The sequence below is a fragment of the Anomalospiza imberbis genome, chromosome 15 (genome assembly GCF_031753505.1).
Source record: "Anomalospiza imberbis isolate Cuckoo-Finch-1a 21T00152 chromosome 15, ASM3175350v1, whole genome shotgun sequence".
Taxonomy (NCBI): Eukaryota; Metazoa; Chordata; class Aves; order Passeriformes; family Viduidae; genus Anomalospiza; species Anomalospiza imberbis.
The window spans coordinates 9,338,672-9,357,006 of NC_089695.1; the positions used below are offsets into that span (position 1 = coordinate 9,338,672).

At 42.5% G+C, this 18,335-nt stretch overlaps 1 protein-coding gene across 2 annotated transcripts; it reads left to right on the plus strand.

Annotated features, from left to right (window-relative positions):
* The first annotated feature begins 4,683 nt into the window (after positions 1 to 4,683).
* On the plus strand, positions 4,684 to 16,900 carry C15H5orf24 (chromosome 15 C5orf24 homolog). 2 transcript variants are annotated; one of them, XM_068205766.1, is made up of 3 exons: positions 4,684 to 4,832; positions 12,260 to 12,689; positions 14,538 to 16,900. In XM_068205766.1, exons 2-3 carry the CDS (start codon positions 12,263 to 12,265, stop codon positions 14,576 to 14,578), a joined length of 468 nt encoding a protein of 155 aa, XP_068061867.1. In that variant the 5' UTR covers positions 4,684 to 4,832; positions 12,260 to 12,262; the 3' UTR covers positions 14,579 to 16,900. The 2 variants fall into 2 exon arrangements, with proteins under 2 accessions (XP_068061867.1, XP_068061865.1); XM_068205764.1 differs by having other exon boundaries at positions 12,260 to 16,900.
* The last annotated feature ends 1,435 nt before the right edge of the window (positions 16,901 to 18,335 follow it).

Genomic DNA, 18,335 nt, shown 5'->3' on the forward strand with positions numbered 1-18,335 from the left:
CAATGACAGTTAACCTCATGCTGTTTAGAGAGGGGTGATGTGAACAGCAGCTTGTACTTCTGTTTTTGTGCTGGAAATGCAATGCCACACAGCCCAGACTCAGTTAAGAAAGTCACAGTGAAGATGTTTAGATACATTAAAACAGGAGCAAAATGCATAAAAGCTGGGGGAAAAGAAACTCTCAAATTTACAAATACACAGGGAAATAAACAATAGAAACAAGATGAGAATAAAAGTTTGGAGAAGATGGAATTCAATAATGAAAAGCTCTATGTAGTTCTTCATAAGAGTGTCCATGGATCTAAACAAGATCTGTATAAACATCATGATTTGGCTGCTTTCCAGGGAATCTGCCCTGGTCAGATTCACGTTGCCAGTTGTGGGAAGAGCACAGGGATGCTGATTTTTTTGGTTTTTTTCCCTTTTAAATACACATAAGCACAGCTTGTTCTGTTACCTACACAGGTGATATTGCTACCAGCTTTCAAGGTTGCCTTTATGCTCTCAGTGAGTGAAGAGTGATGTTTTGGGTGGATAAGTGATAAAAGCATTTGGCACCGGATCGTGAATTACCTTTTTCTTGCATGTCACATAATGCAGTGGTGTCACTGTGCAGCAGGCTCACACCAGGGATGGGAAGCAGGGTGAGACCCCTGCTCCCAGCCCAGCTCCCTCATTCTCCATGCAAGTGACCCACTGGAGATTCAAACAGCAGTAACTCCCCACCACCACCCCTGTGTAGGATTAATGCCCAAGTCATGAAAACAGGAGAGACTAAATCCAGTATTTTGCGTGGGGAGAAAAAAATGCACAGCAAGATAAAAAATGTGTGCTATCACAGTTCAGAATGTTATACTCCCTGAACTAAATAGTTCATGGTGACACCTTTTGTTTAAAAGAGGCAGCTCAAGGCCTATTTTGCATGCTGACTTTATGCTATAAACATAAACCTGGACAGTGAGTGTTGATCACAGCCAGCATGTTCTGTAGCTGTTCCCTGTGCTGGCTGCTTGAGATTTTACTTGTACAATTAAAGCACTGCAATTTAGTTAATGTGCATTTGGCTGCTAATTAAGTAAAATATTCAGAGGCTAAAGTACCATCTGTAGGGGTTTTTCTACTCAAGTCTTCCAAGTGGAACAAAAAAAAAATCTTGTTAAGCAAAGTTTTCCTGAAATTCTGCAATTGTGGCAGCTAGATATAAAACAAAAACCAAAGGCTGGATTTGGGATCTTCCTAAAATAAGAAAAAGAATGCTGGAATTTTAGGGAGCGAGAGAACACATTGGTGTTTCAGTCCTTCAGGCATGTTTGCAGTTGTAAGAAACGGTCATTACTTCAGCCAAAGTAGTGGCAGGGTCACAGACAGGTACCTGTGGCTATGAGGGTGGAGCCTTTCTGCCATGGTCATGATGCTTTTGATGGTGTGCTGCTGAACACCTCATTTCCAAGGGGCTGGCTTTGCCCCAGATTGCTGCTGAGGTGGTTCTCAGGGTGAGCATCAGTGGCAGGGAGGCACTGAGGGTCGTCCCTGAGCATTGGCGCTGGCCCCGTGTGCCGCTGTGGCCTCCTCACGTGATGATCCAGGAATGCACTTTCCTTTGATTATTTTCCTTGACCCAGATCTCTTCCAAATATGGTCTCAGCTTAAACAAGTTTGTGTTCTTAGAGCCTGCGTGTATGCAGAATAAATTCTGGCTTCCAGCTAACCATGGCTGGCTGTATGGGGGAGTGAAGGCAGAGAGCAACCTAAAAATGCAAAACTAAAAGGGGCACAGCTGGATTCAAATTTGTCTCAAAATGTACATTTTGTACAATGTTTATACAATGCTAGGCAGGAAGATTTGTTTTGATAACTTTAGCTACAGTGGAAACAATTGTTTTTAAATAAATGACCATTAGTCTGAGTGATTGCCACCCAAACATTGGTTCTCTGAGACTTTTCATCTGAAACAGATTTAAATATTTTTCTTCAGTCAGACTGAGAGATATAAGATTGTTAAGCTGACCAGCATAAGCAGAGGTAAATTAATTAACATCTCAGATCTAAGTTGTTCTAGTGAGCTAAGAAATTATTAATAACCTACTGCAGAGTGAGCATATGATTAAGTTATTTTATACTTTGGCCATTCTAAGTATGAAGTTCATCATCACAAACATTTCTCAAAATAATAAATACCCCATGGCAACTCTTCTGAAATGAATGGCCAAGCAAGGAAAATGTTACACTCAGAGTTAAGATTAAGGATTTTCATTAAAACCTCTATTTCCTCTGCCTGTGCATGTTAGCTAGGAAGTGGATTTGTAGAAATGATCAGCTCTGATAATTCACAGTTAAATAGTCAGGAGGTTGTGGCAGCTCCCATACTGAATTCTCCATTTGCTCAGCATGCTCTGGAGCCCAGGGCTGGCGAGAAGCTCCTGTATTGGCAGAAGAAGGAACTTGTGTTTTGAGGCCCTTCCTCTCCTTAAAATTGTGGATCCTTCTGCGAAATCTCCTGAGAGAGCAGGAGAATGGCATTTTGTGGTTTGGATGTGGGAAGGCTCAACATTTCATTGCATCACTTATCTTACAGATAATTAATGCAATCAGTGGGTACTGCTAATGAGTCAGTCCTTTAGAGGAAGGAAAGGAGGAAGCAGATTCACAACCAGAGGAACACCCGTGCTTCAGGCCCTGGGAGCTGTGACAAAAGAAAACAGTGGCAGAGCAGTTATCAGTTTGGTCCCTGTTGTTATCAGCACAGTTTCAGGAGGGGACCCGGCCCTGTTGCTACCAGATGACAATTTGAGCTGGCTCAGCTGCTGTGGGTTTGCCTGGAGTGTGGTGCAGGGCAGTGACACCAACCTGGCCAGTTCCAGCTCAGACAATGAGGTCTTGCTCTGCTCTGCCAGCAACAGCCTCGACAACAGCTGGGTTCTGCTTCACAGCTCGGCCGGAGCCTTTCACTGCCTCACCCTGCACCTCCACTCCTGTGGGGTCTGATGGCTTCTGTGTTCTCTTGAGTCCACAGTTTCTGCAAAAATCAGGAGGATAAGCCCAGCCTGACTTCGTCGTCTTCCAGATTTAAATATTACAACAGGACACTGAAAAGGTATCAAACTGAACCATTTTTCATTGGCATTTCCAACAAGCGTTTGAACAGCAGAAAGATGAACTTTGTAAATAAACTGAATCATTTGCTAAATTAAGCTAAATAAATGCTGCTTTTCCCTGCTGCTTTCTTATATTGCAAGTGAGGATTCCTGCATGCATTAGGAAGAAATGGCAAGAATACGAATCATCATCTTGGCAGGATGTTTCACGGCAATTTTTGGCCTGAAGAGCTCCAAGTATTGTAGAAATGGAATGTCTTAGTGTTGGAGTACAGCAGTCTGCTCCTCAAACAACAGCAGGAGAGGAAAATATTTTTAAAAGCAGAATTAACTATTGGTGAAAGCTGCAGGTTGTTGTTTCCTGGTCTTTTTTGCTTTTATGATCTAAAACCTCATCTGAATAATACACAATATTTTTCAGGCTCTTTTGTGTGTCAGTCATTTAAAGACCAATGTGGTCATTCAGACCCTGGACCAAGGGTGCTCTTGAAGGGCAGGAATCTGTTATGGTCATTAACAAATGTGCATTAAAAAATACCTTGGTCACAGCTCTCCACCAAGTGGGCAAAAGGTTGGATGGTGAAATGTGCTGGGCACTTAAAATGTTTCTATGGGATCTTTTTGTAAACAGTTGAAGTTGCAATTCCTGCAGCTGCTGTTCCTGCTTGCAGGTATGAAATTGTGTTTATAAGGAAGTGCTACAAGACTGAACTCTTCAGAACACGGATGGACGAAACAAAGCAAAGTATTTAATAACCAGCAGTCCCGCAGACGGTCCATGCCCGGACCCAACGCCGTGTGAGCTACGCTGGAAACGGCAGCTGCTCGCACTGCAGCCAGCAGGGAGACAGAACTCATGTAGTAATACCGCATCGTTCTAACAAACAGCCCTGGAGCTGGACTGCTCCGTGAGGGATTGCAGTATACAATATCGTTCTAACAAACAGCCCTGGAGCTGGACTGCTCCGTGAGGGATTGCAGTATACAATATCCCAGTATTCAATATCGTTCTAACAGCCCTGGAGCTGGACTGCTCCGTGAAGGATTGCAGTATACAATATCCCAGTATTCAATATCGTTCTGACAGCCCTGGAGCTGGACTGCTCCGTGAAGGATTGCAGTATACAATATCCCAGTATTCAATATCGTTTTAACAGCCCTGGAGCTGGACTGCCCCGTGAGGGATTGCAGTGCGAGGCGGAGCGGAGCTGATCGAGTCACTGCCCCTGGAGGTGTTTGGATGTGGCACTCCGTGCCATGCTCTGTGTGATGAGGTGGTGTTGATCGCAGGTTGGCTCGGTGACCCCAGAGGTGTTTTCCGACCCAAGTGAGCCTGCGTGTGTACTTTTGACACAGAAGATACCACACTCCTCTATCCAAAGGGCAGTGACGGAAGCACCAGTAACACTTTCCCGCTCCCAGGGACGTGCAGGGCCACGCACGGTGCCTCGAGCACTCGGGACACGAGTGCGCCCTCACCCGCCTCACCTCTGCCCGCCCGCCCCACAAAATGGCGGCGGCCGCGCGGCCCCGACCCTCGGCGGCGGGAGGGGCCTCGGCGGCCCCGCCCCGCGCGCGCCCCCGCAGCGCGATCCCGCTCGGGAGCGCGCCCCGCCCGCCCCGCTACCCGCGCCCGCCGCAGCGCCGCTCCCTCCCCTGCGCCCGTCCCCTCCCTGCAGCGCCCGGCGCGGTGTGGGGAGGCGGCCGCTCCGCCCGCCGCCGCCCCGAGCTTCTCAGGTAGGTGCGGGTCGGGCCCGCGGGCCCCGGCCCCGGCTCCGCGCGGTGGGAGGCGGCGGGCGGGCAAGATGGAGCCGCGGCCGGCGGGGGAGGGGAGCGGAGCGGAGGGGAGCGGGGCTCTCCTCTCCCTGCTCCGCTCCCTCCCCGCCGCTGAGGGCGATCCCGCGATCTCGTCGCCCCGGGGTGCGGTGCCCGGGCCCCGTGGGGCCGCGCGAGGGGAGCTGCGCCATGGCCGCCCCGCTGTCCCCGCCCGGCCGTGCCCAGGGCCGGGCCCGGCCGTGCCCCCGCGCGGGACACGGGACACGCGAGGCCACCCCTGGCGCGCTGTCCCCGGCTGCGGCCGAGTCGCAGGGAGGTGTGCCGCCCCTTTGTCCCCTCAGCCGGCCCTTGGCCGCTCCAGGTGGGGCTGGGCCCTCCTGCTCTCCAGCCTGCGGCCGGGAATTGTTCTTTATGCTCAGCACCCTCAGCTCCGTGCGTGGGGCTGCTGGGTGTGCGGGGCTGTTTACGCGGAGCACATCCCATTCGCGTGGGGCATCTGGATGTGTGCGTACAGCCCACGGATGTATTTCCTGACACACCTGAGTAGCGGATGCCTTCGCTCACCTGCACATCGGGCTACCTGGAGAGCCTCACTCTGTCCCTTCTGTGCCTCTTTGCCTTCTGATACAACGCGTGTCAGTGCTGTGTATGCTCGTGTTCAGTTATGGATAGTTTAGTGCATTCCTGTTTGTGCATAGTCCTTCCGGTGTAATTAATTAGTGAATAGTTGAACCTTAAATTTTTGTGCAGTTTTCCCTGGATTAAGAGTTATTTTGATCCATGCGGTTTTTATTTATGTAAAATGAAAGGGTAGGAGGGGCACTCTGTTAAAATATTTCTTAAATTATGGTTTGTTTCTACTTCAGTCTTCAGATGCCACAGTTTCTCTTAGAATTTTGTGTGTGTATGTGTGTCTGCACCCGTATTCCTCATATTTTAGATGAAGCCTTAAATAAAAAAAAAGTCCAACATGTTTTCCCATTGGCCATTGTTGAACAGATTCAACAAGTGGACTTTGTCTTTCAGCAGTCTCACACAAGGACACTGCTGTGGCTGTTTTTGGGGGTGTGGACAGGTGTTCAGAGCCCTTTGCACTGCTGGGATGCGTGGACAGGTGTCCAGAGCCTTCTGCATGGTCGGGTCACAGAGAAGCACTGAAAATGCACATCGGGAAGGAGATGCTGGATCCATCTCTTAAGCTGGAAAGCCCTTTTGTGATAGCAGGCTAGGGAAAGAAGAGGGTAGGTGAGAACACCCACTGAGATAAATGAGCACCTCTTACCTCTGGAGCTATTGTTCCAGACTGCAGCCCTGGGGAGAAGAGGGTGGGCGAGAACACCCACAGAGATGAATAAGCATCTCCAGCTCCTCAAAGCCCTTGTTCTAGGCTATGGCAAGGACTGCTCCTTTTTATTTGGGAATAGCCCCTTGAGGTGAATGGAAAATTCACATACACTAATAATCCTTTCTTTATAAAGATCCACCTCGACCTGCTCCATCATTCATATGCATATTTGGTTTGCCTTGAAGTTTGGTAATTGCAGAACCACAGAATAAAGAGGGTGCAGTTTCACCTTACTCTCCTAAGCCAGTCTGTCTGGCCTAATGGCTGCCTCGATTCTGAGCTGCTCCATCCCCAGCTCTGGGGTTTTTCTCCCACCTCCATTCCCTGTGCTGCCTTTGGAACTTGTCATGCCTGTCATCCAGGTCTCTGAATTCCGCTAAGACCATCTTTTTGAGATCTTGTTGTTTTTTTTAAGTAACAGTACCAGGGAGTAGTGGGGTCAGTGGCAGCCAGTGGGTAATGTGGCTTAGGCTGACCTGGCACTGTCTCTGTGCTAATGGAAATGTGGGTTTCTGTTACTCTCTTGCCCCCCTGCCTACACACTGTTGCTTTTGCTTTCTTGTTGGATTAGTTTTCACCTGGATCAGATCCCTGGTGTTGATTTGTCCTGCTCTTGCACAATAGTTAATGTTGGCAGAAGGAGTGGGAATGTGGAAGAAGAGGAAAGGGCAAGATTGTCTTGTTCAGAAGAAGGGCGGATTCAGAGTGGTTTTTCTGTTGATTATGAAACCAAACTGTCAGTTGTGTCAGTGTGACTGGGGTGCACAGATAATTAAGTCATTGATGCCATCTTCCTTACTTTTTGTGAAGCTGTCTTAAGCCTTTCAAGGTGTCCTGTTCATCATCATCATCATCATCATATATGATCTTAATTTTGGGGTGGGAAGAAGTCAGCTGACATTCTTGCTAATGTAAGCATCTAGTGAAACTGCCCTTGGATATGGCTTGTTTGTTTTTTTAGGGTTAGAAAGCCTAACAATTACTTGTTTGCCTGGTTTCGCAATCAAATAATGAGTGAACCCTAAAAGTTCAGTTTACTTTACACTTAGCCTAGTGGTGCTTGCCAACATCAACTCTTTGTGAGAGCAGTTGAGCTTTGTCTGTAGTACAAAGCTGGTGCTTAGGCTTTGGAGAGCTTTGTTTCTCCTGGGGTGTCTGAGTCAAAAGACTTGAACTCCCGTGGTCACAGAGACCACACCCAGGCTGCAGATCTCTGGTGAGGAGCAGGAGATGCAGATGCTGATGGGGGAAGGCTCCCACTCTGCCTGACATGTCTGGGGAAGGGGAATTTGAAGGCGGTGGGTGTTTCAGCTCCAAATAACTCTTCTCTTAACTTCTGTCATATAAGAAAATGACTCTGGGTCACCAGGGGAAGGACCATACTTGTAAGTTGTATTGCTTGGAGAACTCTTAATTTCTAAGAATAACCAAAATTCCAAAATTATGTTCTCTCTTGATTTGCAGTCCTATGTTGTCATGTAGTAATTCTAGGAAGTCACTGCTGTAAAGAAATGATTTCTTATATTCTGGCATTTTATCTGGTGTCAAACAGTGAGAAAATACATATTATGCACCAACTGCAGGAAGGGCTTCATAAGCACAGTGTGGAAAAGCTGGTTATCAAACTTCACAAGTAGATAAGATTTCGGTTGTACATTCAGGTGTTACAGTGTATGTTGTGCCACTGATAGAATTTAATACTTAGTATTTTTAAAATATTTACATTTATGTGAATACTCCAGGTAAGGTGCATCTTTGTGAAAGCAAGCAGTTACAGAGTTTTAAAAATTGGGTAAGGCCCTACTTTAGCAAGAGTTAATGTGTAGAAAAGGAGCTGACAATAAAAGGGACATGTGAAAAACATTTAAATTGATAGAATTCTTCGTGAGTGATGAAAGGATTTCCCACACATGCTGTCCTAAGAGAGAAAAACAGAACTGACACCATATTTCTGTTGTGGTCTTGAAAGGGAAAATATTCCTCCTGCTGCTGTTGCTTCTCAACCCCCCTGCAAAGCAAAGGAGCCCCGTGACACTCCCCAGGGCCGTGGAGCTCAGCATAGAGCGTCCTTTATGAGGGATCCTGAACAGAGCCGGGCCTGTGCTGCGCTCCTGCGGCGCTCACTGCCTGCAGTGACCTTCAGAGAGCTCTGCACAAATGATGCTTGTGGCTGCTTGTGTTGTGAAGTAGCGAGTCACATACTTTGTGTGTGTTGGATGATGATGATGAAAATACGCTGCTACAGCCTCCCACAGCCCCATCGATACTGTGGAAACTATTGCAGGCTCAGTGGTGAAAAACCTCAGAAAAATGAGTGGGTGTTGTATACTAACCCTCATTAAAAGCAAAATCATCCCTGTTGCTGTGAGGAGTTTACCCTTCCTGGTGTTCATCATTTGGAAAGCTGTAATATAGGTGGACTTCAAGTTCTGTGCAGTTTTGCTGTGATTCAGGTGTGTTTAGCAGAAGTCAGAGGCACTTGCTGAGTCAGGTCTGTTCTGGCACTCACCAGGCCACACAAGGCAGGCTGGGTGGGTGAGAGCAGAGCAGTTGCTGCTTGTGCTGGAGCTGATTATTCTGCTCAGTGCAGATAATGGGTCTCAGGTCCAGTCCTCAGTATAAAATAACTACTGAGCAAGTGCCTGTTCTGGGGGGCCTTGTGAACATCTCTGCTTATCAAAGGTTTCATCTTGTCTACACTGGCAGCTAAGTCACGCCCGTGAAGAAGGCAAGGTATGATGTTTGAAAGCCAAAGATGGCATCACATCACAGCCCAAGAGGATGTTTTTATGTAATGTGATTTGAGTAGCTTTGATATTAGAATTTTGTGTAGTGAACAGGTCATGAATGGGAATTTCCTGCAGGAGGAAAGCCTGGAGAGGGAGATGGGCCATAACAATACCGGGAGCCTTAGCAGCTGTGAGCTAAGCTGTATTTTAGGGATACGAGGGGGGGTCACGACCATGTCCAGACATCCCCCTGTAGCAAAGCTTCGTGGGTCCCAGCTGGATTGTCCTGTTTCTTTCTAGCAGTGGTGGAACTTCTGTGCTTTGTTGCGTGAGAAGCTGCCTCTTTTCCCAAAGCCATCTTATCCAGTGCCTCCTCCCTTCCCCAGCACTAGTATGGATATAAATTACCAGGCACTAAAAGATCTGTACAGCAAATCCTCCACAGTCACTTTCCAGCGAATCTTTTTGAAATACAACTTAATTTCCTTGTTGCAGTGCCTCATCTTAACTGTTTGTTGATACAGAGATATTCAGAGCCAGTCAGTTAAATCACTTTAAAAACTGATTTAAGTAAACTGTTGCAAATATTTTTACATGTCTATTTACAGGTTTAAAATGAGAAAGTTCTATCGGAAACTTTTTGGAGGGTTTTATTCAGGAATGATTGCACACAAAGTTGTATGTGTTTAGCTATACAGTTTAGCTAGAGTATAATTTTTAAATTGGCATAGCTTTGCATTTTATACCAATTTTCTTTTATACTGTATATCTCCCTGCCAAGAAACCTGCTTCCACTCCACAGATAGACTCTCTACATTCTTTTATTCCCTACTGTAATGTGAATGAAGGAAAATTATGCTGGAAATTCCATGCTAGGGTAATTAAGCTTGATTACAGATTTCCTTTTAAAAACTTTTCAAAAAAATCTTAAATCAAAGAAGATAAAAGAGGAACCTTGGCTACTACTTGAAATTTGCATGGTTTGTTGAAAAATGGTGCAGAGACAGGGGGAAATGCATTTTAAAAAATCCTATTGGCAGTCTTCCACTGAGATTGGGGGTTTTGTTAAGCTTCCTCTAGAAAGAAATTTTAAGCAGTTACTGATTTGTACTGTCTTTCTTCGTTGGTCCATTCCAGTAATGCTGGCTGTTGCCAGATGGAAGGTAAAGTATCATCAGCTAGGGCTTGTGTGTGAAGTCAGTGTTTGTCAGTGGTATTGCAGCAGACACAAAGCACATACATATGGTGATGAAGCTCCAGCATTCATCAACCACAGCAGAATATATTCACTGTCTAGGAGTGCTTATGATGGCTCTCCCCCAGAAAGATGGATGGAAAAATCCCCCCACGTGTAATGAGGAGAAGAAGCAGAGAGTAGAAATGTAACACAGGAGTGAGTGTGAGCCTGGTTGGTCTCATGAGAAATACCAGGAGCCCCTGCTTTTATTCAGTGCCTTGCTCTGGTGTGTTCCTTGGATACTGGGCAGCTCAGCTGATCCTTCTTTGTGGCAGTCGAGCTTGGAGCAGTTTTTTGGGGCCAAAGCCAGTATTCCCGTGTTTAAAATGAGTACTGAGACAAGAATGCTGCTCACCACTCCAAGTGTCTCTAGTGGATCAACAAACAGCTGAACAGCCATTCAGAGCTGCTGGGCTTTACACTCTCCACAGTAAAAGGACATTATAGAAGTCTCATGTTTGCAGCTACATATCATGAAAAATCTCAGTTATTTTTTGTGATAATTGCAGGCACTTTTTTAGTGGGGTTAAAGAAAGGTAACATTTTTTGACTGTGAATTGTAGAAAACCCTGAGCTTCCTTCTGTATTGCTGCACAGATAAGACCTTCTGTTTGGTCTCCTGACCTGAGCTTATTTCCTTTGTCCTTTGCTAAGTGCAGGCTTGCAAACTATTCTTAGTTGTTTGGCTTGGACGTTAACAGCTGCAATAACAGTGGTTTCACTTTTGTTCTACTGTACCCCATGCTATGCACCAGGGTTGTAGTACTTGGATTATCTCTGCTAGAACATCTAATATTTAAACTATATTACTATCATGATTTCACTATTTGACATAAACCCATATTCATATATTTGCACAAGAGTAATGCACACTGTAATGTGCATTTGACAAGCCAGGGTAGATTGAGTGTTCCAACAGGGAATGTATCCTTTGTAATCAGGAGAAAAGAGCACGGGGATTTACTCCAGGGTAAATAGACTGTGCTGTGTGCTTTCTCTCTGGCTGGCAGGAAACATTTGTAACTGCCAAATAAATTCAGTAATCAATGGCAGAGTTTAAATTATGTTGCTGTAGGTGATATTCCAGAGCTATTGTAGGGAAAAGATAATAAATCTTCCAGACTTTATCTTCTTAAGAAATTTACCATGGGAAGACATTTTTGGTGTCTTGAGTGTGGCTGCAAGACATAGAAATACTCTGAAGGGCCAGATTATTTATTGGCTTAATATTGTCTTCAGCCTGGCTAAATATTACTATCTTAGACTTTGAGTATTTGCAGCTTATTGAAGTTGTAGAACCAGTATAGTTGAATGGAAGATGTAATTGCTTTATTTCCCGCAGTTGTTGGCAATGCCAGCAATATCAACATATCTCAGTGCTGGCATTGCTGGCAGCTTGTACGTGCTCTCCTAACTAGGACAGCAGTGGCATTTCTGCAATCCAGCATCTTGTACTTCGTTACAAATTAATTTCATCCCTCTGCTCTCCCAACTATGGCACCATTGTGTTGCCTAATGCCTTATGTGTTTCTTTCTTTGACATTAATTGTAACATGAAATAAGAAAACTGATTTGCACTTCATTCTTTTGCTGCAGTTAAGCAAACAAAAAAAAAATCTTTAGGATCTTGTATCTACTATACCAAGAGAGTTATATCTTTCTTTGGCTTACAGCTGAGTCACATATTAATCTTAGAGGTAGAACAACTAAAATGATACTTAGTTAGAAAGGTTTTGGAATCATAGATGAGCAAATATTGTAGATCTTGGTTTCTGAAATGCTCTTGTTCAGTTTTTTAACTTACTTTGTCCCTAATTATACCTATGTGAATAATATGTGTTGTAAACTCTCCTTTTTGACTATGTGTAAAGGTTACTGTGCAGAACCTCAAGTGAAGGCTTAATAAAACTAATTTCAAAAGTAATTTACTGACATCAATCAATACTGTTTACTAAAAATAGACAAAGTAGTTTGGACTAATTTATGAAACAGAGGTAGCTTTTGAAGGATTCTCTTTTGTGGAACACTGCAGTATTATGATATATTGATACATATTTCCCTCTCCTGTTTTTGGTAGAAAATGATGCACCCTGTTGCCAGCAGTAATCCAGCTTTCTGTGGGACCGGCAAGAGCTCTTGCCTGAACGAAGACAATGTGAGGGCTGCGGATCAGTTTGACCTCTACGCCACACAGCAGAGCAAGTACAGCCACGCAGTCAGCCACAAACCCATTGCCTGCCAGAGACAAGATGCCTTGAACGACCCCCACTTGCAGACCACAAGTGGCAGGAATATAGAGACAAAAGATGAACTAAAGAAAAAGAAAAACCTCAACCGCTCCGGGAAACGTGGAAGGCCATCAGGGACCACAAAATCAGCAGGGTACCGAACCAGCACAGGTCGACCCCTGGGGACCACCAAAGCAGCTGGATTTAAGACAAGTCCAGGCAGACCCTTGGGTACAACTAAAGCAGCAGGATACAAAGTCAGCCCAGGCAGACCTCCAGGTAGCATTAAAGCTCTATCACGGCTTGCAAATCTAAATTATACTTGTGGCAGTGCAGCTTTTCCTTATCCTATGGTGCATAACAGAGGAGTCCATGCTGCTGGTGAAACTAGCAGCAAAATCAAACAGCCTAATGAATGAAGGGAGGGAATGAGTAACTCCTTACTAATCTGCTTTACGCTGATTTTGGGCATGTTTCTTGAGTTTTCTTGTAATGTTTGCTTAAGTCTGAGCTTCTAGATTTTATTCCAATAATGCCATAACCTATGGGTGTAATTAATAACTTCTACAGAATGTTGGGAAGGCTTTGGTTTAAAGAGGCTTCTGTTGATTTAAAATCATAATTTATAAAGAAGTCTAAAATACATTATGCCTTGGTGTCAATACTTAAGTAATGTCCATGTCCCTAGTTTTAAGTTCAGTTTCACATAAATCTAGACGTGTGTTATGCATTAAATAATTGAAATAAGGAGGACAGAAATTAGCTGGCTGATGGTTCATGATGTGGCCTGTCCCACAATAAGCAACTTAGCCAGTTAAGTTCTTACTTAGTAAGAAAAATTAATAAAGTGTCAAGCCACATTTTCCACTTCTGCAGGACCTTCTACAGACCTCAGATAGACTTAAAATAGACTTAAAAACTTAAAAAAAACCCCACCCTTTTTTTCTAAAGTGATTTCCAGTGACTTTTATTTCTGGAGTTGTAGCATTAAGTGAATTTCATCTAATGCTCCAAAAATATTTTGGAAGATATTAAAGAAACCTGAGCATTCGTACAGTGCATTACAGCTTCACAGCGCCTTACAAAGACAAGTTACTTTGCCATTAGGTGAGAGCTGTTCCTTTAGTTACACTGTTACAGGATTCTGCTGGGTAATTTTGGAATGCCTAGTAATACATATACCAAACCACAAATAATTCTTTGGAATTTGAAAAATTTTATAAGAAATCAAGTACTGTTCATTCAGTGAGCCACTTGATTAATATTAAACAGTATGTTCTTAAATCTGTAAATAGCTATTTACGCTGGCTTTTGCCTTTCAAATCTGTGCTTAGATGGTGACAGTTTAATAGCTTTTAAAGTAACCTATAATGTTTACAAATTAAATTTTTTAAATAGACACTGTTGCCAAATTTTTAGACTTAGTTTTGCCAGATATTCCTGGAAATAGTTATTTCATTATTAGGCATTTATACTATATTTAACTTATGGAAGCTTATATATCTACCAAAGGACACCATTTTCATGATTTATAAAAGCAAACTGTATAGCTGATGCAAACAGGATGCAGTTTACTGCACTGCTAGATCCCAGATATAGAGTAATTAATCTATGCATGCAAGCCAGAAAAAAATGTTGTTGGTTAACTATAAATACCTTTCTTGACTCAAACTAAAACCTCCCCTCCTCCCAAAAGAAATGTTCCATTTTTCAGCTGGGTGTGTGTAATTTTTTTAAGTGTGGGAGAATGTGTGAGTGTGAGTGTGTAAAATACTTTCATCCAGACTTCAAAAGAAAAAAAATAATCAGTCCTCAGTGTTACATATTGTTTGTTCTAAATTAATTTTCTTTTTTTTTTTTTAATCTGGAAGAAAGTTTACGCTTAAATAATTTCACATATAAAATGACTTTATGATATATTTGTAGCTTGAAATACCTGGGGAGGGGGAATATGTAGATTTTGCAGATTTGGGGGAGAATAAAATTCGGGTTGAGCTGAATGGGTAATGATGGTCGTTTTTGTTAACATAAATGCTATTCTGGCCTGCTGTCATTTTGACTAGACCTCTTGATTTCAGTGATGACAACTTAAGAAACAGATGTCATGTCTCATACCTTTTTTATCAGGAAAAAAGCAGCAAGCCTTCAGGTGTTCCAGTGATGCCTAACACATAGAGCTGGACTTTTGCTGTACTTTACAATAGGTGTGTTGAATTGTTTTGGGGGAACTGTGTATGGACTGGCAACTAAGACAATGAACCTCAACTTATACTGGATGGCTCCTTAGTCAGTAGATGAACTAATGGCAGCTAAATTGCTACTAAGGAATAGTTTCTTCATGCTGAAGCTCTGAAATCCAGTTGTACGTTCTGTTCCTCAACAAACTCGCAAGTCAGAAATTTAGCAGTCTCTCTCAGAAGATGTAACTTCTGACACATGCAAAATGCTAATGTGAGTTCATTCACCCTCAGGATCTGTGTTGTATTGGCTGTTTTTAATCAGATAATTTTTCAACAAAAGACTGCTTTAAGTTCTTTCCTGAACTCAGCTGGGCAAGCAGTCCTCTTCAGCTGAATGTGTAACTGCAGGAGTGTCACACCTCGCCGGCAAGGAACGTGTTGCATGTCACCACTGTACCTTGGAGAAACTCCACTCCTTACCTCCTCCTGTTGATCCTGTTTGCTCCTGTCCGTTCCTCACTTGTGCATCCACTCAATGGTGCTGTGCTGTGTGTCAGGAGATAATGCAGATGTATTGCTGTTCTGCTAGTATAATTTGTATTCAAGTATGCTGATGAAATAATGAAATCACCTAAGCAATTTTTGTTCATTACAGTGTTTATTAATTATATCAGATGAAATATAATCCCAGTAAAAACTAATTAATGTTGTCAGTTGTGAAATGATGAGCATCAAATAGAAAAGTGTTCAGAGAGCCCGCACTGTGCTGCTTGGCTCTCTGGATTTAGGAAGGAGATCAGAAGTGCACTGCTGGTATTTCCTAATTCTGCTTTATTTTATATCTGACTAGAGTTTACTGGTGCCATGCAGTGAAGGGGAAAAAAAAAGGATGAGATTCAAAGTGACTAGAAATGGAATTTTCAAATACTTCTGTTCTTCCTGTGTATACTCTGCAGAATACATTGTGCTTTTTTCAAAACTTTTTTTTTCCATGGGAAACACTGAAACAGCATGTTAATGCCTAAACTTAATAGTACCAATGGGAAAACTGGCATTTTCCCCCATAGTATGAAAACATCACTTGTAAGGTAAATTGCTTATTTTATATTATATATCATAATTCAGCTATTCATAAGCTAGGATCACTGTTGTGTGTTAACACTGTTCAGAAGACCGATATGTCAAGTTTAGGTTTTAATAATTTCTTTTAATTATCAAGTTTCTGATGTCTTATTTATACATAAATGAAATGTATTAGCTTGCTATTATTCCTTAATGATGCTATAAAGTTCACTGTTTAAGATACATATAGTAACTACTATTCATTTTCTTGATTAAATTTACTTAAACTTTAAAACCAAATAATTTTGCTACTATAAAGTCTTGCACTGGACAGATTCAAGATGCTAGCACCATATTTTGGCAGAAAAAATCAGATACCATCAGCAGCTGACTTTGGTATCAAAGATGGTATTTTTAAAATCAGCACTTAGCTTTGTCATTAAAGCAATGTTCTTTATATCTTGGATTTAGTTTAAAATAATCAAATTAACTAGAGCCATTAAAGATCTCTCTTCTGAATGAATATATTTTCATTTTGTCTGAAGGATCTTAATGTTCAGTCAGGACACAACCAAGCCTTGTCAGTGAAAAGTGATGTATCTGTGAAGATAATTACCTGGAACTACAATACACCGAGTAATTCAGATGAGAATTTAACTCCCTCCCCCATTTTGAAGAGCTTTAAAAGGCAGAGCAATGTGAAGTCATTTGTGCAATGGTTTCATTAGCTGTGGCTCTGCTGTTCTTTGTTATATGTATAACAATGTTTCACACTACCCTTAGAGTTGACAGTTAAAACAGCTGATAGCAATCATAAATACTTGGAACTGCGAACTTCATTTCTGATTACAAAAAGTTTATTCTTCTCTATTTTAATGCATATATTTTAACACCGCTAAATGTATTTATGGCTTTAGTACCGACCTGACCTTTCTCCTTGTGACTTTTTTTCGAAATAGAATAATCTGTATTCTGAAATTTGAACCACTTTCTGTTCCTTCAATGTTCCATCATTTGCTTTTCCACAGGTTTACTTTGGGGGTAACAGTAATCTGTTAAATAACTAGTATCAGCACCCTGTCCTCTGCTGTAAAAAGCCTGATTAGATACTGTGTATGTTTTTATGTCCATGAACTTGAGCTACTCGTGTGCAATTATGTGTATGGGAATGGAGTAGTGTTCATGATCTGTATTTACATCATCATATGGATGTATATTTATTAATAAAGTTAATACTTTAAAACCTAACTATTTTTCCTGATTTTTTTTTAAATACCTTTTAAATTCTGGCTGAAGATGCCAGTTGACAGTGTTACCTGCTTGTTACAGACATATTACATATATTTATATTAAGGCAAAAAGACCATGAGTTGCCAGGTGTCAGAAGATAGAGGGATGTTGGTTTTTTTTAATGAATTGAAAACAATGTGACAGTTACTTAATTGTTCTTGTCCTTTCGTTCAAAGTGGAGAAAAGGGGAGGAAAGGAACTATAACCCTGTATGGATAAATAGTCAGCTGCTAACTTTTTCCTCTGTTGCACATGGAAATCAAATAGAAAATACTCATAAATAAAATTTTCATGGAATGGTGGTCATAATTCATTATTCTGTGATGAATAAGATATATTTATCCCTGTATTCCAGGAATATTTGTGCTATGGCAGGAAGGAGATTATGTTAGGATTAAATTCACAGTAAGAAATTGTTTTCAAGTTGAAAATGCTGTTTTGACTAAAACATAAGGAGAAGGGGAAATGAGGCAGCTTGTTCTTTGCTAGTCTGCACCGGTTTGGATTCCCTTTGTGCTTTTGCTTTCAGGCTTGCTCCGTATCAGCTGATCTAATTAAATGTTTTCCCTCTATGTGCAAACCTCATGTTTTCTATTTTTAGACTATTATGTCCTCATTATTAGTGCTTATGCAAATTAGACTTCGAAAGAAAAAGCTTCAAGCAAGAAAATGTGTGCTGTAAGGAATGACACAGTTGGAGAAGTACACCTGAGTAAAAACAAAGCTAGAAGTCCAGTTTCTGTAATAGGTGACCCCCATCTTCATTTATACACAATTACTTGATTTTTCCTGCCCTTCTCCCATGTGCATGGTTCATGCTCCCCTCGGTCACGACTATCAGTTTTTGACAGACGCAGAGTTTTGGCAAAATCTCATTGTGCACTGCTGGCACTTTTAAGGAAGTGTGTTAAAAAAGGATACCAGCACTTGAAGTAATGTGTTCATTTTCAGAATGTCCCAAAGAGTCTTGAGGTTTCACTGTTAAACTGAAATAAAGTAGAAACTAATTCTGCAACAGGAAAAATACAATTTCCTAAAAAAGAATATGGGAGTATTTGCCTTGCCTTTCTGCATGGGAGCTTTGGTTGATAAGCTGCTGGACAAGAACTCTTCTTTTTTAGTTTTAAAAATACACCTTTAGTTTGCTGCCTTTTACCCTTACCCCAGCCTGCTGTAGGTTAAGGCACAGTTTGTGTGCAAACAGCTCCCAAAGGGGACGGTGCTTCCCTAAAGGTGGGAGTAGGCAAATCCTTCGCCAGGCAGCTGCGGCTGTGGGGAAGTGCTGGGGCTGCAACACGCTTGCACCAGAGCAGGCTTTGAGTTACAGGCAGGCACTGCTCAGTCACAGCAGCCTGCCGAAGCCATGGGATGGCACTTGTCTCGCTGCAAGAAT